The following is a 24,760-nucleotide window of genomic DNA, read 5'->3' on the forward strand; positions in this document are numbered from 1 at the left end:
TTCATGCTGGAAAAGCGATATATCGCCATTTTTCTGCAATCGCATTTTAAGGCTGCAAAAACTCTAAACCAAAACAACCATCATGTTCTCACATAATAAAAAAACCTCACAGGTGGAAAATGGACCACTATGGTTTCAAAAGGTTTTCTCGATTCTGTATCTGAGCTCTCATTTTAGAAAGTTGTGAACGTTTTACATAATAACGCTACCCAAAAAAACCTTCTTTAATATTATTAGATACTTTAAATCCTTAGAACTTTCATAAAAACAAAATATTGCAATTGATACACTAAATGAAGTGTTATGTCAAGTCATTTTTTATGTTAAATTTGCAAGTAGATATTTCATTTTTGTAATATTAGAGGCTACACAATATAATTTTAACCTTAAATATTTGTAAATTTTTTTTCAAACATTCCATGTTCAAACAGCGAACATAGAGCCATTCTAGTTACTATCTATTCTGTACATAAGACAAGAATTTATGGAGCATTTTCTTAAACCACCGGCGTCAATTCATATTTGAATATGCATTCTCAAAGGAAAAAAAAAAGTGAACTTTTTATTAGCCAGGCGCAAGCGATAAATCACTACATATCATCAAATTTAATGGTTTTATTTCTATTGTTTATATTTTTTACATGAAAGAAAAAAATGATTTTAAATTAAATGATCTACTTTTTTTAAAGGAAATTGAGTTATTTTAGTGCTTATGGGTTGTAATGGTAACCCAAAAGTGTCGAGAAAAAATTTCGCCAATTTGGCGATTGCAATCATCAAACTATATAACATGTTGAGTTAAAAGAGTTGATAGGAATTCTAATATTTTACCTTGGAATGCCTTTAGGAATACCCCTTTGTCCAGTAGATCCGGATTCAACATAAGTGATTGAAGGATCTTCAACATATAAGAATTTGTAATCTTCAAAAACTCTTAAACCATTATCGAATTTGATCCGCACTGTTTGAGGTACTGTCTCTTTGGAAGCGGAAGTAATGCAAACTGCTTTGTTTGCATCACGGCTTTGACGAAAAAAAGAAAAGAAAAATTAAATGAGGTAATAAATTAGAATTATGATTTTTTTAACTTGAGAAACATACAGATATAATACTTCATAACACTTTTGTTAGACTTAAGAACACAATACGGCGTCCATGAAAATTTCTGAAGACTTTTTCCAAACATATAATCTTAATCATGTTAAATCTAATATCAAATGCACCAGGTTATTGTTTGAAAAAAAAATCAAATTTGACAATTATATCATACTTTTAAATCTCTTTAATACTTCTATAATACTCCAACTACAAAATGAAAACCAAAATTTGATCATAAAATATAGCTTCTAAAAGATGGCTAATTTAAAACAATATTTTTACCAAATAAAAATATATATATAGCAAATTTGAATGACAAAACATAATTTATAACAATTAAAAAAAATTCACTGCACACAGGCACTAAAGATTTAAAAAACATTATGCTCTCTGTAAGGGCACTCACTGTCCCAACAATATTGATGGGGGGGGGAGCACATTGATCATGAGTTTACTTGTGATAAGTCAACAAGATGTTAAACTCCATGGGACTAAAAAGCCTCACACATCAAGCATCCAAAATTTTTAGAGAGTAAAAACCTGGAAATGCTATCTAAAATGAACACTCAAAGAAATAATTTCTAATAACTGAAACATTATAAAAAATATCTGCGAAAAAAAAAAACTTTCATTCCAGAATATACTAATGTTGATTAAAATGTAATATCATAGATATAAATTGATTTGACAAAAAAAGTTAAAATTCAAAAAGTTAAATTTCAAAAAAGTTAAAATTTAATTATATTAATATCCCTATGTGATAGACAAAAAGCCATTTTAGAACCAACTTTGCCATTAGATATTGGCTAAGTGTTATGAAGACGATCCCTGGGATGGCGAATAATCTTATGTTATCTAATTATTATGAATTTCAACACTGGTTGCCACTCCTAATAAATTTTATATTTCCTGTTTATTTTCCTTTTAGAGTTTGCGTTGCATTTTATACCAGCTTGGAATATTGCAATCCGGTTTTATAGAATATGCATGTGTAGAATCCTTTTTCCAGTTAAGTAGAATATGCTGCGTTTGCTTTAAGAAAAGAATTTTGTATGTTACGTTATTTTCATCTCTTTGATGTAGGGATCATTTGATCAATTTAAGAGTACTTCATCTGTAAGTACTCTGATCAGTTTCTATCATCCTTATGTAAATAACCTCATGAAATTCTCTGTCTTGCGTTGTGCAAAAATAAACTGATTTCAAAACGAAAGTAGAGTTCCGAGTCATAACAACTGTATTAATGGAAGAATGATGGATCCTTCAAGGATTTAATGTGCACGAGTCACACATTACAAGACATTTCTTCTGTGAAACTGAGAATTAGAATAGCGATCTTTCAGTTATGAAGTTGTTTCTAAATATCACTAATTCAGTAATTATCAAAAAAAATTAATTATTTTGTAAACCACAGAAAATCAAAATAGCACCAAATAATAATAATAAAAAAAAAGCACCAAATGAAAAAAAAAAAAAATCTGCTTTCTGCAACTCAACTATAAACTTTTTTTCAGTTGCAGAAGAGACAATATTTGTCAAATAAAGTATAAAAACTCATAGAATCCAAACAAGTAATTTCTGTGTGAACTTACCTAGTAACATTGCAAGGTAATGCACCCACAAATGCCTCAGCACGACTTCCAGCATCCATATGAAGACCCCAAATCTCTAAAATAGTTCCACCAGATTTTGGTCCTTTACTGGGTTTTATGGATGTGATTCTTGGATTCTGAAAGAAAAAAAAAGGGGGGGGGGGAAGTATTTAAACATTATTGAATTGAAAAAAATATATACAAGGTGACCATTTTAAATGTGGCCTGAAAGCCAATTTTTAAATTGTTTGATAAAGGCATATATTTCAGATTGGAATAATGCTTGAAATGAAATAAATAACTATATGTTAGCTTATTTTATGTCGGATTAATAAATGTTATGCTGGGGGAAAAAAAACCCTTACCAAGTCAAAATTTTTATGCATTTCTTCAAACTTAATACTAATATTTAATAAAATAACCTTAATACAATAATATTTAAACAATAAAAGTAATTAGCGATTAAAACCGATTTAGGAATATTTGAATATCACTATTTTAGATCAATTTGAGAGCCATCTCTAGGGTATAGAAGAACCTTATAGAAGAACACATCATAATTTTAAACCATTAAAATGTCAAATATATTTTATTAAATATAACTAACAGGACAAGATCTATTTTTTTCACCAACAATGCAGCATAGAAATATTAATTCCATAATTTTTAATCAATTGTTTTGAAATAATGGGTTAACTACAAAAATTAATGATTTGGAAAGTTTCTTAAAAAATTATTTTACAATGTTTATTATAAAGTTTGCTTGTTAAAAGCATTACAAAAAGAAAGGTCCTGGTTTTAAAAGCATCAAATCTCGATGAAATGCATTTCACAGCATGTCCCAGAATGATTCATTACAAGTTCCAAAATGAATGATATAGCAAATTAGGCAACCAGTTTTTATTTCAACAGTTTCCAACTGACATTATATAACTGCACTCAAATACTTGATCAAAATTTTAAATTCTCCCTTGATGAACTGGCTGCTCATGAATATTAAATACAGCATTATGTTTCAAAGTGAACTCATTGATTGTTCCTTCACTCGTGTTCTGAAAAACAAAACAAGTTTTTCAATTCTTTAAAGACAGGTGATATAACTTTTTCACATTCTTCAACATTATCATTTAAATTAATACTGGATAATTTGTCTTTTAATTTATAGAATGTGAAAAATTGCAAAATTAAAGAGGTTTTTTCTCTGTTCATTACTATGAATGAAAATAACCGAATTTATGCATCTTTGTGATGACATTCTTTATTTCACATTCCTCGTTTGTTTTCATTTTAGAATTTACACTGCATTGTATTCCAATGTAGAATCTCGCAATCCAATTTTAAGTTAAGTTGAATTATGTATTCATCTTTGTGATGTACGGATTATTTGATGAATTTCGGTCTACATCAGTGAACAGACTCAAGAGACTATCGCGTATTGTGCTGCGCAATAGTAAATTGATTTTAAAACGAAAGTAGAGTTCTGAGTCATAACACAGTGATTAACTAATGAATCTGAACTTTGATGAAATAAGGTATAAAAGAAAGTTATAAATAATGCCTTACGTCAAACTATATTCTATGTGCAATTAATGACTAAAATTTTCCTAATGATGACAAAAATTTTAGTCCATAATTTAAAAAAAAAAAAATGAATGGGCATCTTTATTAGATATTTCATTTCTTATTCTGATCATCAGTCAACTGGATATATTTCGTATGGACACACACAACAAATGCATTACATTAAATATTAATAAGATATGTTTAAATAACATTAATCTAATAATATAAATCAGAATGAAGCGTTTGCCAATATAAAATAATTATGTTTTAGGCTATTCAAGTTGCAGCATATCTTTATGAAAAAATAAGAGCATAAAAATTATGATGCGATAAATGCGAAAATTCAACTTCAGAAATTGGTCCCAAATTTGAAGTAGCATCTCAAATAACATTTAAACAAAAATGAATTAAACATTTTACTTACAACAAAAGAATACTGTTCTCTTGATCTAGCAGTATAGTCGTTCTGAACTTTTACTTCTATAAAACCCGTCATAGGTCCACTAATCAAACCTGTAGTCAAATTGGGTGGCTTCTCAACATGGCACACAATCCTATAAAAAGTGATTAGAGATTATTTATTCAAAAATGTTTATGGAGAAATATAACTGGGACACACAAAAATTTGAGCTTTCTGACTCTTTGTTACTATTAGAACTAACATACTAAAGCAATGCTCTTAATGATATTTTAAGAATAATTCTAACAAAAAAAAAATTTTTTTAAACGAGAAGGCACAATTAGAAATCTTGTATAATGATAAATAAAAAAAATATAATATTTAATTAACCAAGATTACGAAATAATATTTCAGAATTATTCTTAATTTAAAGCAATATTTTAAACAGAAAATAATTTGTAGTGAAGAAAAGCCTCAAATTGAAAACTATTTTTTCATTCATTGAATTCAATTTTATACAAGATAAAGATGTGAAAATCTTACTGTGTTGTCTTAACATAGAGCTCTTCATGTGGTACACACTCAGCAATAACCTTACGATCTTCATGTATTACTCGAACATTATTGGCAATATCTTGAAACACTCGACCCAGGTTGATACCTTTAATTGTAATATTTGTACCACCTTCCCATGGACCAGATTTGGGAGAAAACTATGAAAAAGAAGGAAAAAAAAAAGCACTATATTATTATCATCCACTTTATTATTTTTCTAGAAAATGACAAATTATAAGAAACACAGCAAAAAAGGGTCCTAAGTTCCAAATTTAGTTAGAAAAAAATTACTCTACTATTTTTTATATACTACACTATACTACGTTTAAAAAAAAAATATCTTCAGTAAAGCATTATCTACTAAATGCATTAAGATATAAGACATACATAGTTTTCTTCATCATGACATTAATACATCATTGATTGAGGGCGTTTATCTTTAGCTAACGTTTTATGGATCATTATTTCATTAAATTCCTAATTTTTTCAAAACATAAAATACTTTTTCATGGCTTCCAATTTATCCAAAATTTATTTTCATTGTATATTTAAAAAAAAAAACATTCTTCCCAATTCTTTTTGTTTGTTTTGTTTCTTTTTTTAATATCTGCCAGAAAGTTCAAAACACAATGAAGCATTCTAAAATACTCCTCAGTGGTTGAATTTCTCCCAGTTTTCAAACCATGAAACAGATGTGCAATCTTAAAAGAGTTTCAGCATAGTTTATGTATTACATGTCAAGATAACATGTTCTGCATACTCCTTTGAAATCATTCTCTTTTTAAGTTTCTATGTTACTGAAGGTAATTGACATCTATGAAAGCAAATTAAATGAGAAATTTAGAAGAATTCTTAAAGGAAGTATTGTATTTCTCACACATGACAGAGATAATATAATAATTGTGTTAGTAATGTAAAAACAAAATAATAAATTTTTTGATATACAATCAAAACTTTACATACTGAAAGTATTTGCGGATTAGGACAGGTTTGCTTTCTATCTAACCACAATGTTGGTAGACGGTTACAATGTTCATAAACTTCACAGGAGTTGTCTGTGTCCTGACACCAACCACATTTGTATTTTTCAGGGAGTTCCAAACAGATACCACAGCTTTGGGCCATACCAGAACATCGGAAGATAAGCACTAAAAAGAAATGGAAATGAGCCTATAGAAGTTCATAGTAAAAAAAAAAAAAAAATTAATAGTTTTATATTATACCATGTATATTTTCTGGATTATCAAATGGCTTGTTGACATCCCATATAACTGCAAAAGCTGCGGTGATGTTAGGTGCCTGAGTACTGTATGAAAACTGCAACGTAAATAAATTTTAATTAGATTTCACATTGTCTGAAAAAAGCACTCACAAGATTGTCAGTATTTACATTATCGTAAAAATGCTTAAAAACAATTTAGCTCATAAAAATAACCATTTCTTGAGAGTGGGGAGGGAAATCCCCTTTCTTTCATTATCATCAAAAAATGTTTTTAAAAAAATTGTAACCAGTTTTCCATTCCTAAAGGTACAAAATTCTTTTTTAACCAACATGCATTAATGTAGTTTAATTTTGCATAAATTTTAATATTTTTTCCACATTTTTATTTCAAGCAGAAGGTAACATTAAAAGAAAAATGAATACTAAATCATGAAATTTATTTCATCAATATAAGATTTTTCTTTTTACAATTACCATCAATCACATTTATTACTGGCTTCTAATTAGAGGATTACTAAAAAAAGAGGAAAAAAGGTCACATTTTTAATCATTCATGTTTTTACTGCTTTTTAATACAAATAAAATCATATATAGTACATCAAATATGTATCAAAGTATCAAATATAGTATATCATGAATACACGAATAAAAAAATGAGTTTACAGAACTAAAGATTGAGCCACCTTAATTTAACCGAAGGTGTAAAATGACAAGAATTATCTTTAGAGGCAATCGGATAGAACGTGCAACTATTGCATATGCTTATATTGTTATTATCTTTCACTAAGAACTGAAAATAAATAAATGATTTTTACAATATTATGCTGAATAGCACTCAATTATGTCCTTTTAAAATTAATGATAAAAATGAATTTCAGTTTAGAATCTTACACTAAACCTTTGCCAAAGAAATATACTATTTAGTTGTGTATTTTCTGAAAAATAACTAAATAATTCTAATAATCTTTGTGTCACATGGTAATAATAAAATCATTTCATACTGTCACGACACCATCACAAAAAAATTTAATTCGATCAATGTAAAGAAAAGAAAAAAGTATAAGTACACAAAAAAGTTTTACTTACCACCATTTCTTCACAGTACATGATTTCCCCTATTAGCTGAGCATTCACTTGCTTCACACGACCTTCAATGTTGAACTGACATAGAAACCTCATCCTTGCAATATGCTGCTGTAGAGAAAAATGGAAATATATTTATTAAGCAGTATTAACAGGAATATAAAAAAATCTCAATCCATAATTCAATATTAATTTAGTTGTGCTTGTGAGTGTACTTCTCATCAAAATACACAACATTTAAAAAGTGCTTGTAGCAGTTATATCTTTATTTTTGCCAGTTTGTCTTTTTAAAAAGTGGCAACATCAATTGCTTGTGATGGAATAAAAATATGTCGATATAGTTTGGCTTATTTTAATTTCAAATATAATCTGCATTAAACATTCTGGAAATATAATCCATATGAATAACTGATCGTAATAAGCTGTAAATAATTGCGCTACATGGTACTGTAATTTTTTTCGTTACAAATCCATAAAAATAAAATGGATTTTCCAAAATTTTTGCAAGCTACAGAAACCCAAATTATTAGGCAGATTTCATTTCACAAATATTATAAAGAATAAGGAAGATTATGCGGTATTGTTTCACTAATTAATGTTTTAATTTTAATAAATAATGTTTTAATTTTAGCAAAGCCAAAGTACCAAAATATGAGCAAAAGTAAATAAAATTTACTTTATCTTATAATACTGCATTACACACTGGCTTTATATATATATATATATAAGTGTGAGTGTAATAATTCTATTTTAATCACATTCATAAAATTACTTCCAACCTTCTTAAATTATTTTCTTAATTACACTGCATTTGTCTCAAATGGTCATGGCTCAGACTCTGAAAATATCGAAAATTCAAATTTCCTCTCTAAAACTCAAATTAACAATAAACAAAATTATGGCTTTTTTTAATTCTCAATTTCTTTCAAGACTCAACTGTATAATATCTATTTACTATCACATTACACACTCACATACAAATGCAGCATATCAGAGCATATTCATATTAGACTCAGATATTAATGGATGCTCTATATGTTACATCAGCAATACTTTATAATAGTTAAGTGATGCAAATACACACTTGTATATTGTCTACTTTGACAGATATCCTCTTGCTGATGCCTGATGCTACAAGAATTTCTGTCGATCCATTTGCAGTTTTATTGATTCTTGGACAAAATCCTGGACCAGATCGAATACTTGGACCAACACTCTGTGATAGATAACATGATAAATGTAGATAATATAAATTATAACTAAATTATTAGTAGAGAAAAAAAAATGATGGAAGTTAAAAATAGTATCATCAAGATGAAACATGTTTAAGCTCCCAATAATGATTTCTATATTTTCCCCCATATCCTTAAATGTTTCTTTTATGAATAGAGATAAAGCAGTAATCTGTTTGGAGAACAATTTCTTTCAGCATAATTGTTGATAATGGAAATTTGCATCAAATATAAAGAATGCCTGGAAATATAATAGAAGGCTTTCTTTCAATGGAAATGTAAAAATTCACTTTCAGTTAAATTTTTTAAGGGAAAATAGTTAAGATATGGTTTAAATCTGTCTCAAAAAATTTATTAAATCATTCTTCTTTTCTAAATGCTACTAAATAATTCTTTTTGTAATAACTACTAATAATTCCAAACTTTCTTTTTCCAACTATAAATAAATCACTTCCTCTAATCCTCTTCCTCTTTTATGAAGGATCTTTTAATAATTTTAAACTGCAATTAGAGATATACAATGCAATTCCATTACAATAAATCAAGATGTTACTATGGAGTTGGAAAATAAATTCTTTTATGAATTAGGGTTCATTATCAAAACTCTACAAGCTACACAAAATTTTTTAGATAAAACAGAATAAACTCCAGACTGTTATACAACCAACTACTTACAAAAGAATAATAAATTTTTAAAAAATCAGCAAAAGACCATTTTTTGCAAAGTTTTGACAAACTAGATACAATTATTTAAGAATGGTGTCACACTGTGTTCAACATTATATGAATACTTACAGCCACTCCGGTAACGAGTACATCATTTCTGCAATTTTCACCAGTGTCATGAGTGCAGCGGTGACCAGTTACACACCAATCACAAGGAAAATCACTAGACACACACTGTGTGCATCTGTAGAAAAAAGAAGTGATTCAAAGGTAAGAAAAAATGCTCAATTAAAACTGGATTTGAAAATATCAGTACTTCCTTATTAAGATAATTATTCTTATTACTTCCTTATTCTTCTGCAAGTCTATCGACAAGCAAACAAGATATATCGCTGTAGTGAAATTTCATTAAAAATTAAGATTGTGAAAAATTGAGAAATAATATTCTTAGTTTGCCAATTGTTAATAATATTCTTAGGAAACATGAGTGTTATTTTTATTATTTACAAGCTACTTTAGGTGACTAGTTGATTTATTGATAATAATGGTTGCTGCAAATTACAATTAATTTATTGTGTAATTTCAGGAAAATATTTTTAAATTTCAAATTTACATAAGCATATAACTCATACTATTTTAGAAGCATCACATTTCTGTGTTCATTGTCCTATGCATTTTTCTAATTTCGTGATTTAATTTCATCCTGTGATATAATTGTATTCTTATACACATAATTACGTCACATGAAATAGCAGCAGAGAGTGAAAATGATTGCATTAAAAAAATTGCTATTGCTATTGCTTAGTTCTGAATTTAAACATTAATTGAAGAACAATCAAATTTCAAAATTTGTATTAAAAGCATGGTTATACTGAAACCTACTTAACATGGTAAAATAAACCAAGTCTTATTTTGATAATCAGAGCCAGAATGAAATATGAATAACAACAATTAAAATGAGTTGAGGTTAATTTGAATAATGAAATATATTATGGCAAATTAGTCAAAAATATTTTTTTTTAATAATTAAAAATAAAAACATTATACTGCAAAAAGTTAGTAACATTGAAAAGATATATATATATATTTAAATTTTAGGATTTTAGAAAAATTATCTTCATACTCTGATATTTTCATAAGTTATGATGGAAAAAACATTAAGAAATTTTTAAAAAATTGCACAAAGGAAACCCATCTTCACCCTCTAAAGTATATAATGCAAAGTTTGGTATCTCTAAGTCAAACAGCATTTTTTGAAGAGGAGCAACAGACAAACACACATGCACATTCGTCTTTATTATTAGTAGAGATTGATTTTGGGGTAATCCTATAATCCCTACTTTAAATCAGGGCCACTATACTAAAGTGGAACAATAGTTTGTATATTTTAATCGGAATAGTATAAGGATATATATCAGAATTATAATATATCACAATAAATTCTGTATTACATGAAAAAATGTCTTTCAAATTTACTTACGAAGTATATGTGCTACAATCATAGAAAGTAAAATTAGTGGCTACGAAGTCAGGTCCCACTTTCATCCTCACTGAAAGTTTGGCAGTAAAATGATCTGTAAAATGATGAATATGTCAATTTTGTAGAAGTTTTACACTTATTATGGATAACAAAACTGTTCACATATTTTATTTGATACTTTTTAAAAACCTGAAAAACAACGGCTATTTTTATTTTGCACAAAGATGCAAGTTAATCTAATATATGATTTAATATTTTTATTAATTTAATATTTCGCCCATGACCAAATTCAGCCTAAAATGGAAGGAGTTTATAATTTCCTGGAAAAATACATACAATTATAATATATAAAAAAAGTTAATTAAAAATTAACTGTGTTTTAATTTGATGAACAGTTGTTTAAAATATAAAATAAATCCCACAGTATCACACTTCATATTTCCCCCATTTCTTTGGAAAAATTTTAAAAATAAAGAAACAGTTTTCGTTAAAATCTAAAATATTTGAATATATATTTTGAATTGTACACTACTTGCATTTGCTAGATCTAATTTTACATAACTTTCTATTGTTCACTGATTCATTGCCAACCACTTTTGCTACAAGCTAAGTGCCATATACAGCCTGTGGAATTTAGTTTTCTAACTAACTGCTCAGTAACAGAGAAAATAAAATTGTTCAAAAATATATCTAATGAAATAATGTAAAATATGACTATAGGATCTTTGTTAGCTTTCTTCTACAATGAGCCTTTATGATTGGTTAATAATTAGAACAGAATATGTATGTCAATGATTAATTTCATGGTTAAAAAAGTTATCTTTCCAGAAATTTCAATTTATTCAGACATCATCACAAGCAATATCATAAATTACAAATAGTAATAAAGAATATAGAAGTCTAAGCAAAAATCAAATTATGAGACTGCAATTCAAATATTATACAAGCACTGATTTTAAAAGAAGATTTAAAAGCGTCCTTTCTCATGATATTTAATGTGGCAAATTTCTTTGTACTATTTTCAGGGCTTCACACATTTATGATACGACTTCCAAAATTTCGACAAAAATATTATTTCCTGCTTTTTCGTACACTAATAAAAGTGCACTTATGAAAATCTTTATTATTTCCTTCGTTATTTATTATTTTACTAATTTAAATACATTATCATACTTATTACGGATGCTTGCAATCAATTATTAGCAATTTCACTACCAAATGGCATCTCTCGTATTAAATCAATATTTAATAAAATTTAATAATATACAAGAGCATAATAATACATACAAATGTACTGAAATTCAAAACCTAGTGCATCAGGATGAGAAAAAACGAATAAAATACTATCTCAGAAAATAATCAAGTATATAAAAATATATCAATTTAATCATAAAGGCTGAAAAACGAACAACTTACGTTCCCCTGGAGGTATCGGGGGTAGAGAGTCCGTATGAGGCGTGGCGCAGTTCACTCCATTGGCAGAGCGGGTAGCATTCATGACCAGGACTTTGCCAAGAGCAGAGAAGGCACAGAAAAACTGCCCTTCCAAAGCCGGCAAATTGTCAATGACTAAATTCAGCTGAAAGCACAAATTTCCATTAAATAGTTATACCTTTATCTATAACGGAAGAAATGGCGAATCGGATGGGAAATTACTCATATTTAAGTTTAGTTTAGTTATATTAACGTGCCGTTTTTTAAAGCAATATTAGGGACGGACTTCGTAATATTGAATAAGTAATATTGATAACCAGGACGACACCTGAGCTCGCACCCCCTCTCCAAACTCTCACGCCACACCAGCGAGAGGACGTTTGGCCCTGACGGATTTAGCGTGCACCAGACCCACTTGCAAGGCGATTATTCAGGGGAATCAAGGCTCGAACCTGAAGCCCTTCGATTCCGAAGCAGAGATCTTACCACCAGGCCATCGAAGCCCCTATTCATATTTAAGAATGCAAATATATATGCAAGAACTAATATTTGCAAGCATGTTAAAGGAACAGCGTCAGTGGTCTCCTCAAAATTTTCTCGCATCCTCTCTAATAATAGAGGTGTTAGCTAAGAGAACGCCTTGCATGACATTGGCATAGAATAATTACAAAATATTAATCTCTGCCCCGAATTTAGCAGTTTTACTAAAACTATAGGGCGATACTTAAAGAATTTTTTGACATTAATACCTGGTATGCGTTTCTTAGAATCCGGAAATCAAATTTCTGTTTCAGACACGTTTATTTCACCCAATTGAAATAAAAATTTGACACAGAACTATATTTGCGAAATCACATCCCAAATTTTATACATCTATGTCACTGCGTTTTTGAGTCATCACATGTTTCTGAAAGCGCAGAACGACAAAAAATGGACCCCTTGTTGGATTTGGCTTAACATTTGAAAGGTGTCTAGAATTTAAATCAGTGTACCGAATATTATCTTTTTAGCTTTCTTCGTTTTGTAGATTGGGTGTTCACTTATACTCGAGCAGCCGGGCAGACAGACTTCCTTTGAACAGATTTTGCTCAAAATTTGATTGGAATTTACAAATTTGGTGTAAAGACCCTATTTAAATTTAATCTGCCTGGTGTAAAGCGTTTTTGAGTTATCTTCGACACAAAGAGCTTTTTTCGAACTCGGGGAGGCCCAAATCTAGAGCTTAAATTTTTTGACGATGGCAGTATTTTCTTACATTTCGTATACGAGAAAATAAACAGCGCAATTAAGCAAGGACAGAAAAGCAATCAAACAAATCGAAAAACCCGCAACAAATCTCCGAGAATAATTATTTATGAATACGGGAAAGGATAAGAATTACAGAAATATTTAAACTTACAATCCGTGCCGTTGTGCGTTGTATCTGGGGAGGATGAACTTCTGTTATTGTTGTACAGCGACCACTTTTGTAAGATAACCAGTAGAGGGGATCTTGAGCAGCTTCTGCGCATGCTCCTCGGAGACTGCATCTATCGAAAAGAGTTACAAGATCAGGTGGAAACATGTGCACTCATTCATTTCAACATCCAAATTTAAACACACACAAAATCATTTTGGTCCAAAAATAATGAACAGCCACAGAGCATTACTTGTTTTCTAGGGAGCACCATCCACAATAAGGGTCGTTGGCGCCTAAGCAGTCCATGCACGTTTTAAACATGTGGCATTCTTGTACTTTGACCATCGTCACCTGTGAAAAGAAAATCGAGTAAAATCAGTAAAATTAAAAAGATCTTTTGGGCTAAATCATTTTGATACCTGAAAAAGAGAGTCTAAAATTTAGCTGGATTGATTGCTTGGAAAAAGACTGGAAAACTATTAAGTAACAAATTGGAAAACCTTAGCCAAAAACAGGGAGACGTGAATGCAATTATGAGGAAAGCCAGGGACCGTTAGGGGCTGTCGCGTTAATGAAAAAGAACCATCGAATCGGAGAAATAATTATAAGAAAATATTTTGTTCTCGAATGAAATCTGCAAAATGTATGAAAGTGTCGACGCACAGCGTTTTTAATCTTGATCTTTCTTAAAAGTAAAAACGACTTCTCCTGAGAGGTGCTATATCAGATGATAGAGATTCAGAAATATTTTCTCGTAGACATTTGTATATGCGTCAGAAGAAACCAGGAAATGTTTATTCTTGGATTCAGAAACGCTCCGCGATTTTGCGCATGCCTAAGTAGGCATTTATTTCGTCAAAAAGGTGAGACGAGAGGTTAAAGGATGTTTATATTTAGCAATAGGGTGAATTAAGATTGTTCGTGGAATGAAGAGGCATAACAACTACTCATCTATTTTATAGAAAATTAAAACATTTTTCAATACCATTTCAAAATTGTTTTTATAAAATATTAATTTTACAATAATGAAATTCAATACAGTCTGGAAAACATTTCAATTTTAATATTAAAATGCATGTTCATGCACTAAAAAACTGCACGCATTTTATCATCAACAATTGTATTTCCTAAAGAATGCACTTCAGTGTCATTAATATCGATAGAATGCAGAAATTCTTGATCGTATGGAAACTCAATTAAACGGTCTAATGCCGTGATGAATATAAAATCATTTTACTTTAGAAATATTCCTTTAACCAATTAACGCATTAGTAAATATTCTGAAGGATTTTGACAGTTTTCAAAAACGTAGTCTAGATTATTTTTGTTGATTCGAGGTGAGATTTCTTTAGTAGGACTTGAATCAGAAGACAAGCAATTAAAAAATTTTATTGGTTAGAATATTTCAAACTTCCAGGTCCGATTATATCGTATTTTTTAAGTTGTAAGAGCATAGCGAGGTTTTGGACAATTACGTTTTAAATCTTATACAAATGCATAAACACCGTTTACATTAAATAAATATTAAATCTATACAAAACTTTAAAATTTTGTAGGAACTATTTTTATGAGGAGTAATCAATATGGAGTAATTGCTTTCTTCCGAATTCAAATGTTCCTCTGAAGAACCTGTTTCCATCCTAAAGTCGACGCTTCATGTCTGTAATTAGAATAATTTCATCTGGAAAATACTACAAGGAAAAAGGATCAAAATGCATATTCGACTCTCATCATGTCTTAAGAAACTGTACATAAGGCGTCCCTGAATTCATGGGCCAAACTTTACCGGTATGTAAAATACGTATAAAGAGGCCTTTTAAAGAGGTACAGTAATGTGGGATCGAAAACGAAAAGTTTCGGCGGAAAAAACAAGAAATACTGAGGAAATGAAGAGAAAACTCTTTACCTACATAATATTTCAGTAAGTGCACAAATGTGCCATCACCAACATCGATACAGGCCTAGTAGCGTCTAGCAAGTATTTAATTAGCGTATACTCTTTCGATGCTGCCAAGTGCTCCATGAACAACTGCAGCGGCGACTGAAAGTTTTGCAATGACGTTTTTATCACAGTCATTGGAAGTCTGGTAGACAATACATTTTCCCGTCTTGCTTGCACTTACTTGTTCCATCTATACTTTTCATTTCCGACATCATATTGTTAAATAAAAAATGCTTCTCTATATGTATTTTACCTTCCCTTAAAAAGTTTGGCCCATGAATTCAGGGACACCCTGTATAAAATGGGTAAAATAGAATACACATAGTAAGAAATCGATGAAAAAACAAACCCGTTGTTTTTTTATTTTTATAGAAGTGAGAGTTGACCATTAAATTAAGAGCAATTAAGAAGTAACTCCTCAATTATTTTATTGCTATAATAATTACTCTTTGAAAAACGATCATGCGCGCGGACTATGAAGATTACTCTTGTGCCTGAGTTATTCCAGCAAAAAAAAAAGCGCCACTGTTGCATAAGAGATTTAAATATTTGAGAAGAACTCTTTTGCACGTCTTTTCCCGGAGTCTCCGTGAATGTGATGGATTTTCATTATCCGGGCAGAGGGGCGCGTGCCTGCAGGAGAGCCGGACGCTTGCAAGATTCATCCGGCCGCTGTAAGGAGACGCACTTATTTAGGTTTTACTGATTCATAGACATCGATCCTTTTGCTTGCCGCTGGATTTCGCCTACAGCTGCATCGATCCGCGTTTCTTATCCACCGTCACGTTCGCCGAACAACTTCTGAATATTGTATGGGCTGCGTTCGATTGGGCAGGCCAATGGACTGGAAACTACTAACTTGTTGCACACACGCGTTCTTGATGGTTCTGAAGAAAGCGCTATGCCAAACAGCTCACACCCTGGAAAATTCGCCGCAATCATATTATCAGCGTTGGAATAATTTAGATGTCACGACCAAATGTCAGCTTATAATATTGGCAAATCAAATTGATAATCAAATCATTTGAAATGACAAGCCTTTGTCAAATCTCCAAATATTTACCTGACGGAAATTAATATTAAAAAGAAAAGGTTATTTTTTAAATGAAATTTGGACGGGCCGATGTTATACACGATTACTTATATAAACAATCAAATAACTCAATGTTCATAAACAATACCAAGATAATTAAGATATAGTAAACTTATGATTCTCATCTTAACTACTACAAATGTTCAACAAGGAAGTATTAAAACAGTATTCTTAGAAACTTCGCAATATCACATGATCAAAGAGGGGAAAATTAAAGCAAATTCTAGAAAGCGTCCATAAGTTTCTCTCGTCAAAAAAAAAAAAAAAAAAAATTAACTGATAACCAATGCTTTTTGCCAAATTTTTTAATAGTAGTTAACAATAAGTAATAGAAAAAACATTTTGGTTTTGAAATGTTTCCTTAAAATTTTCCACACATTAGTCCGCAAAAATTTTTTATTCGTCATTGGTTTATTGAACTAAAAAAAAAAATCCGTGTATAGAAAATTTCTCATTCTGATAGGGACGTGAAATGTTTTCTTAGGCAAGGTCTTAGGAGAGGCGTAACTCCGTCTCTTACAATTACGTGTCGAACAAGTGTATCAAATAACTGAATTTAAGGTATTTAAATCTGATATTAAAAATAAGTATTAAGTAGTTAAAAAATGAGTGAGAAACGCTTCAATATCTCAAGTGCCTTTTATGGTATTATATGGACTAAAATAACAAAATGATGTTCCAAATAGATTATGTCATCCAATCAGGCGATTAAGTAAATTCATTGCTTAAGGGATTCAGTTCAGTTCTCAATCATAAATTTTAAAAGTTCACTTGACAAGAGATGTCAAAAGAAACAAAATGCTGTAAATTTTATGCCTATTTATTAAGCTGATGCTTTCTCGAATTATGTTATTAACTGCCGCTACCGTTAATTCTTTCGAAGTGAAATTGATCAAGTAATATAAATAGTTGAGTAGAAATATCAAATGTCTTGTACAGAACTATATTTTGAGATAAAAGAGAAATCAATGATTTCGAACCGTAAAAATAGCGCCGCATATCTCACAGGGGTTATTTCAATCCTTCGCACTCGAATGGTGACTCCCACTCACCATTCAAGACGGTGCATCATTTTGACGTTTTATTTATTTATTTCACATTGATTGTTAAAAATATCTGCAGAGTAGCAAGAAGATGCAAATTAATTAAATGAGAGAATTCAACTTCAAACAATTACATATATTTATTTTTCAGAGCAATAAACAAGTCTTTGCATTAGGTGAAATATTTTTGCGAGTGCAAAGGTTTAAAATGAGGATTGTAAGATGAGCGGAGTTCATATTTTAAAAGCAATTATTATTATTTTGATAAATTTTGTAACTACGAATGTACATTCAGTGTTTATAACACTAATAAAAAAAAATAAAGCTATTTTTTATTTTTGAAAATAATTCTTAATATCGAAATCTATTATATCTCAATTATCTTTCCTTAAAAAAAAGTAAAAAAAAAAAAAAAAAAAAAAAAAAAGATATATTCTAAAGTACATGATTAAATATTCAACAAATTACAAAGAGTACAGGAGTAACAGCTGAAGCATGAACACCAGACAAAGATAAAATCTCCATACAGCATCTCTCGTTGATTTCACTCTTCAATAAGTGGAGAAAAAGTGAAAAATTACAAAACTCAGATTATTCTATTTAGAAACAAAGGCGGCTGTAAACAGAATAAGCAAAACTTTTTGCTTGAAATGCAAGAACTTCCCACGGGAAAGCAGTTAATCCTTTATTTATCAGGTTTACCATCGTTAATGCTGGAGCCATGACACGCCAGCCACGAAATTTTACAAAAACTGAAAATCCGATAAACACGGCAGCTGTGGTAATGGAATTAAGCCTAATAAACAAGACAGAATAATGCAAAGGCAATCGTCTTACAGCCGACTCTTTCTCTTATCGCACTGGTATCGATCAACGTAGCTTTGATGTTGCCATTTGAGAAGCCTTTTGGGGGGAAGAGAAATGCACTCTTTCCCCCAGTCTTTGGGGACATTAATGACTTGGAACGGAGATGAGAAGGGATACTCTACCCCATTCCAGTTGCAGCTACTCCCCCACCATTAGCACAAGCCCCTTCCGTAAAGACGGTCTCAGGTTGCAACAGTGACAGGGAGCAAATGCAACAAGCGAAGGGAGGGGGGAGGAGCTGAGATTTGTGCAACCTTCAGATTGATAAGGATATGATGAGTGTGTCCAAACGTATCAACAAGTTAGGAAAGTAGACTGGCCGGTGCTTTTGTCATCTTTATTTAGCAAATAATATATATTTTCCATGCTGTCAAAACAAGATCACAATGTTAAGAAAAAATATCACATAGAAGGATTCATTCTTTTATGTCATTAAAGTGAGTTTATGTTATTATATCCAAAGAAAATTATTGGAAATCAATGTTTAAGTGTATAACAAGATTACCAACAAAGACAAATAATATTAATCATCACATTTTAAATACCCAACTAACTGCGGAGGATTCAACAATAAGGCGTTGAAAGTCAAAATTTATTTTGAACTTCCTCCCTTTACACAATGTCATAAATTATTATTAGAACTGGGATGTACATCGAACAGATTTTGAAGCGTACTCCCAAGGTCTCAAAGCACGAGGGGAGAGCCTTTAGAACCTATAATTTAATAGGTATACTCTAGAAAAATATATTTGCAAGTTCAAGTCATCTTTTAAAACATGGCAAAAAACAGAATATCCTTGAATATGCAAGCTTTAGTCTCCCTTACACAAATTCTGTATATCAGAGATTTTTAAAACGATTATTGCATATTTCTTTTTCTTCTCACTTATTCAGAGACAAAGAACGTTACAATAGAGAACGTATAAATAAAAATAAATAATAATAAATATATATATTTGGAAATTACAAGTTTTAAAATGACTATAAATCCATTTTCCAATGCAAATCAATCATACTCACTGCTCTCCTACAAAATTTGGTAAAAGTTCTCAATAACTCTGAGGGTGAGGGGGGAGATAAATGTATCCTATCAGTGTTTCAAGATTACAGTCAAAAGTTTCCTTTACTTTCTACCTTTCCTTTTATTTTTCTATCTTTTTCCTTAAGAGATTGTAGGATTGCCTTAAAGGGAAAAGAAAGGCGATGGGGGGGGGATGGTGGCGATCAGTTATGATTTTTTCTAACTAAAAAAAGTTGGTCAAGAATGGATGGCAGAAGTGTTTTAATCCGGAAAATTGCATTATCCAAACATTCCAATTCATTTAATAAGCTTGCACATAGGATATATTACCAGAAAGATAATAACCACGGCCCTCATACCGTGGAAAGTGAATAAAGAAACTAACATGGAATTTTATTAACCTGGGAATTTTTCCTGTTTAGAATTCCATAAATGACAAAAGCAACATTTTTAAAGAATAGAGCCAATAAAAGGTAAAGAACTGGGAGGGGGGGGGAGAGAGAGAGAAAGGTTTTGACTAGAAATGTGACAGTTGTAATTACATTACTACTGAAATGTTCAGTAAAATGAATCATTAAAACCAATTAATAATTACATAAATACCACATCTGAAGAACTTGCAATTATAAATGATACAATTAAACAGTAACAGACCATAACAGAAATTGAAAGTATCAAAATTGCAGCCAAAAGTGTAAATAAATAATAAATTATCAATTATAAAAAGAGTAACCACAAAAACTTCAATGGTAAAAAGATGTCGTCACATTAAAGGCCATTCAATGTCATATTCATTATTATTATACAATATTTTTCACTTACATAAATCAAAACCAAAAATCAACGATCCTAACTCCGAGTTCTATTCCTGCCAATTTACAGATCACGCAATTATTTGGAGTCCAAAATCGAGAGTTCTGCCAATTTTCATTCCCCTCCAAACTGCATTCTGAACGACGCTCGGCAGAATTAAAAGCAGGGAAAGATCAGGATCCACTCTCGTATGACAGACATCTGATCTGCGTGGCACGCGTTCAGCTCACCCTCCTTCATTACTTTGCTGATTACAGAGAGGTGTCCAGTTTCACCGACTACGAGGATGGGGTGGAGGAAAACAAGACGCAGATTTCTTGGGGAGGGGAAGGAGAGGAGTAACTAAGAGTGCATCTGTTATGGAATTTCAGTTTAATGAATAACTTTTTTTAGACCAATGAAATCAATGTATGAATTAATGGGAAAGTTTGAAATTATGTTCAAGTTTAAATTGAGACGAGTGACAAAGAGCAAATAAGTAAATTGCAATGCAGTCTTGAGCCGACTAAAAGCTATAACATTAATAGACATGTTAACAGATTTTGATGCAGTATATCAGGATTTCTAAATCCTCGTACAAATGCGCGTTTTGTCACATCTATCAAATGCATACAAACTAAATCACGTGGACAGTTCAAAGTCGAATTTCATTGAAACTTTCAAGTTCTGCTTCTAAAAATTGTTTCAAAAATTCTTTTACGTTAATGTTGCCATGAGCAACTTATTTCTCCCACGACCAAATTTATGTTACGACAATCTAGAGTAGAAATTACAAGTAAGCTTTACATTTATTTCTGTGAGGCTAAGAGTATCGTTTTATCCGAAATCTTCAACATTAATTACATAATTACTATTCAAATTAAGTTTTAGGATTATAAAACATCCGACTGTAAGAATTTAAAAACTGCATGATGTAAAATTATATGTTTTGTTTTTCATTACACATATATAGAACAAATAAATGCAGCCGAAGCTACCGGTACAACGGGAAGTAATAAAAAAAATTTCAACAGAACATCCCTATACTTCTTTTTAATAAAAAGGAGAAGTACTTTCTTGCATAAAATGGTCGCCCAGATTGCCTACGTACATCATAGTTTCGCTTTTGTACGCTCTCCTTCCCTGGGGTCACAGAACCGAGTTTAGGTTTTCCAATCAGATTCAGCGAAGCGCAAAGGCTGATTAAAAAAAAAAAAAATGACGAACTTATTGAATCTTCTGAATTGAATCCAGGCAATGCTTTGCCCTGGGAGACATCACTTAGCAGAGGAAATATTTGTAAGAGGAGAAGGCAACATTCAAGAAATTTCCTGTGCAAAGCAGATTGATCAAATACTTGCAATATCAAATAGGAAATCTCATGAAGCATTTTTCAGGTGATTAATCGCAAAATAATTTCACATAAATCAACAGATGAACAAGATTTAATTTTCCCTACATGAGAAGTATTTGGAGGTGGGGTGGGGAATCCACCAATTTCAATTAAATAACAATACCCCACTATCTATCCATGTATCACAAACTAGAGAGCATGAGATCCCAATTCAAGACGAATTCTCAGTAGAATTGAGTTTAAAACACGAAGTCAATGCCAACCCACAATTGATTATCAGAAAATATGGTATAGATTTTGTCCCTTAATTTCGATGTCCAAGTTTTTAAATAAATATTGAAGTCTTGAAGAATGTAAAGAAAAAGCATAAGATTTTTTACCAGACAAACAACATGTTTAAGTTTAACAATAGTAAAAACAAATTAATTCACTGCTATTTATTTAAAAGAACATAAATTTACATAAGTATGTTTTCACATCTAAGACTTCAGTGGTCAATTCTTAAAAGGGGGAAAAGTTCGAGACTAAATTCCGGAAAAGATTAATTGTGTATCTTCACCTAATGTGATATGAAGCCTTGACATTGGTACGGCATTTATGTTTGGAGAGTTGAACGCCGACTGAAGGTAATCTGCCCAAATAATAGAATGGCGATGACTTCACAACAGAAAACTAATTCAAATTCTTCTTCAGAAATATTGAAGGAGATCAATTTAAACAATATTAGTATAAATCAGACAAGCAATGGCTGCGTTTAGTGCCTTTATGGAGTGGATAAGTGTATGATGCCAAAGATGGTTGATTTTCAGTCAGACTAGATGAGGAACTCATGGAGTAATAATGCCTGTGTAACCGCTTAGTACTGATTTTTAAGTTAATAAGTTAGCTTTATAAAACTGAAAATATATGTAACTATGGTTCATTGCTACTACTGAATTATTTGTATATTTAATATATTTTCCAATTTCAATGTGATGCTTAGCTCAGTTGCGTGAAACTTGCGGATTGGCCACTGACTTTCAACGTCTCAAATATTTTCCAATAAAAGAAACTTTTCTCAAAGTTAGGACAAATTTCATCCACTAAGCAACCAACAAAGTGCCTTCATACTAAAAAAACATAAGCTTACTCAAGAGATATACACGGGATCCCATTTTATACAGACACTCGACGGAATAAATGTCGTAACCGAAATGTCCGAAAGTAATCTCTCGCGGAGAAAAAGAGGAAAGCAAGCAATACTCAAATATCCGACCGAAGGGCCATCCGGCCTGTTTCTTAAACATTCAAATAGCAGAGGTCGAGAGAGTTCAATTACACGCATTCGGGTCTCGATTTCCTTCGATATCGACCAGAAGGTCCGCTGAATAACTTTTTCCTTAGGCCCGAACGGCAACGAGATAAGAAAGCGGAAATTGCTTTTGTGCGGGAGACAGCGAAGGAAATTTCTGTTTCCCAAGATAAAAAAAAAAAAAAAAAAAGGAGGGGAGGGTAAAGAAAGATGGAAACAGCTTATGAGATAAGATTTGTCATCGGTATCCATATCTGCTGCATGCTGAAGACGGTCAAATGTAACTACGAAATGGAAAGTGGTCCTGGCAGCTCTCCGACAGTTTGGGACAAATGCGACTTCAAATAAATTTTGTACGCAACAGGATGTGTTTCTTGAAAGCTATGAAATGTCGCCGAAAAACAAGACGTGGTTCCGAATTCATGGCCAAAACTTTAAGTACAGTACATTAATATTATCAACTTGACTCTCTCATATACGAAGAGATTATAATAATCAAAAAGTTCTATCTTGAGATTTCAGGTCTCCCTCAGTCCGAAAAACTATTTTTCGAATTATACGTGGTTGCTACTAATACGATTGCTCAAAAATGAAATGTGCTGGATAGATTCTAATTGGACATGTGGTCCTCAAAACAAAAATGTAGATAATCATAATACCATGTAGATATTATGTTATCAAATTTTGTATCTGTGAGATCTGCCTGTTTGTCCCTTTAATGTTTATATGAATAGGACCTCTAAAATGCAATTAGTTTGATAGATGAATAGTTTTAACATCAAAATTAAGAGATCAATATCAAATTTTGGATAGAATCAGTCAAGGGATTGAATGTCCATCGATTTATATATCCACATATGTGAAAACAAATACACTTAAATGCATCGACAGACAAACTGAATTTGATATGTTGCAAAATTGCAGCTTAGTACCACATTTGTCAACGGGAAGACGTTCACAATGTGTGCTCGGGACAAAGCACAAACAAACGGGCAGGCAATACTGAGTTAAAAATTAGCAAGTCTAGCAGAGTAAAATCCTTCCTCTTTATTTTTAAATGAATGCATAATGATCATTAGTCAGTGCAGGCCAAAACATAAAATAGTAAAGTTTAGATAGAATAATAGTTAAAGTTTATGAAGTATAAGTTCAGTAAAATTAGCAATGATTCAAATTTCAGAAGCTAAACTTTTAACATTAAAAGTTTATATAAAATCAATTTATAATTTAATAATTTTAATTTATAGCCAGTTTAAGTATTAGAATTTAATGAAGTCCATGGGTGCAATCTGCCAAATTAGACTCAAAAATACTGAATCTGAAAATATTTATTTTGGCACGAATTAATGGTGACAAAGCAAGTCGGTTTTATGGAACGTTAAATATCCACGAAGAAAAAATTCCCCTGTTTTATTGAAAGAGACAGTTTGAACAAGAGGTTTTTCTTATAAAATGACAGTTCGACTTACCGCGATTCATTGAGAATCAGCAATAACGTTATTATTTCAAAAATGTTAGACAACTATAAAGTAGAGAATAAATCCGAGCATGCAGCTCAAGCCACAGAAGTAGCAGGACAGAAAAACCGTTCCTCTTGTGAAGAAAGACTGTCCCCGGGGCGTCAAGATAAAGT

At 31.0% G+C, this 24,760-nt stretch overlaps 1 protein-coding gene across 5 annotated transcripts in view; it reads right to left on the reverse strand.

Annotated features, from left to right (window-relative positions):
* LOC129976053 (plexin-A2-like) overlaps positions 1 to 24,760 on the reverse strand; it is a 575,617-nt gene that overhangs the window by 27,680 nt on the left and 523,177 nt on the right. For 4 of the 5 annotated variants that reach the window (XM_056089404.1, XM_056089407.1, XM_056089405.1 and 1 more), the window contains 13 exons: positions 13,975 to 14,075; positions 13,725 to 13,854; positions 12,308 to 12,470; positions 10,892 to 10,985; positions 9,541 to 9,655; positions 8,598 to 8,729; positions 7,517 to 7,624; positions 6,432 to 6,525; positions 6,172 to 6,356; positions 5,197 to 5,366; positions 4,678 to 4,807; positions 2,691 to 2,827; positions 832 to 1,023 (listed from right to left, as the gene is read on the reverse strand). In XM_056089404.1, the coding sequence (XP_055945379.1) occupies positions 832 to 1,023; positions 2,691 to 2,827; positions 4,678 to 4,807; positions 5,197 to 5,366; positions 6,172 to 6,356; positions 6,432 to 6,525; positions 7,517 to 7,624; positions 8,598 to 8,729; positions 9,541 to 9,655; positions 10,892 to 10,985; positions 12,308 to 12,470; positions 13,725 to 13,854; positions 13,975 to 14,075 (1,751 nt within the window). The remainder of the gene's footprint in view (positions 1 to 831; positions 1,024 to 2,690; positions 2,828 to 4,677; positions 4,808 to 5,196; positions 5,367 to 6,171; positions 6,357 to 6,431; positions 6,526 to 7,516; positions 7,625 to 8,597; positions 8,730 to 9,540; positions 9,656 to 10,891; positions 10,986 to 12,307; positions 12,471 to 13,724; positions 13,855 to 13,974; positions 14,076 to 24,760) is intronic. The other variant, XM_056089408.1, reaches the window with a different exon arrangement.

The sequence above is a fragment of the Argiope bruennichi genome, chromosome 7 (assembly GCF_947563725.1).
Source record: "Argiope bruennichi chromosome 7, qqArgBrue1.1, whole genome shotgun sequence".
NCBI classification, from domain to species: Eukaryota; Metazoa; Arthropoda; class Arachnida; order Araneae; family Araneidae; genus Argiope; species Argiope bruennichi.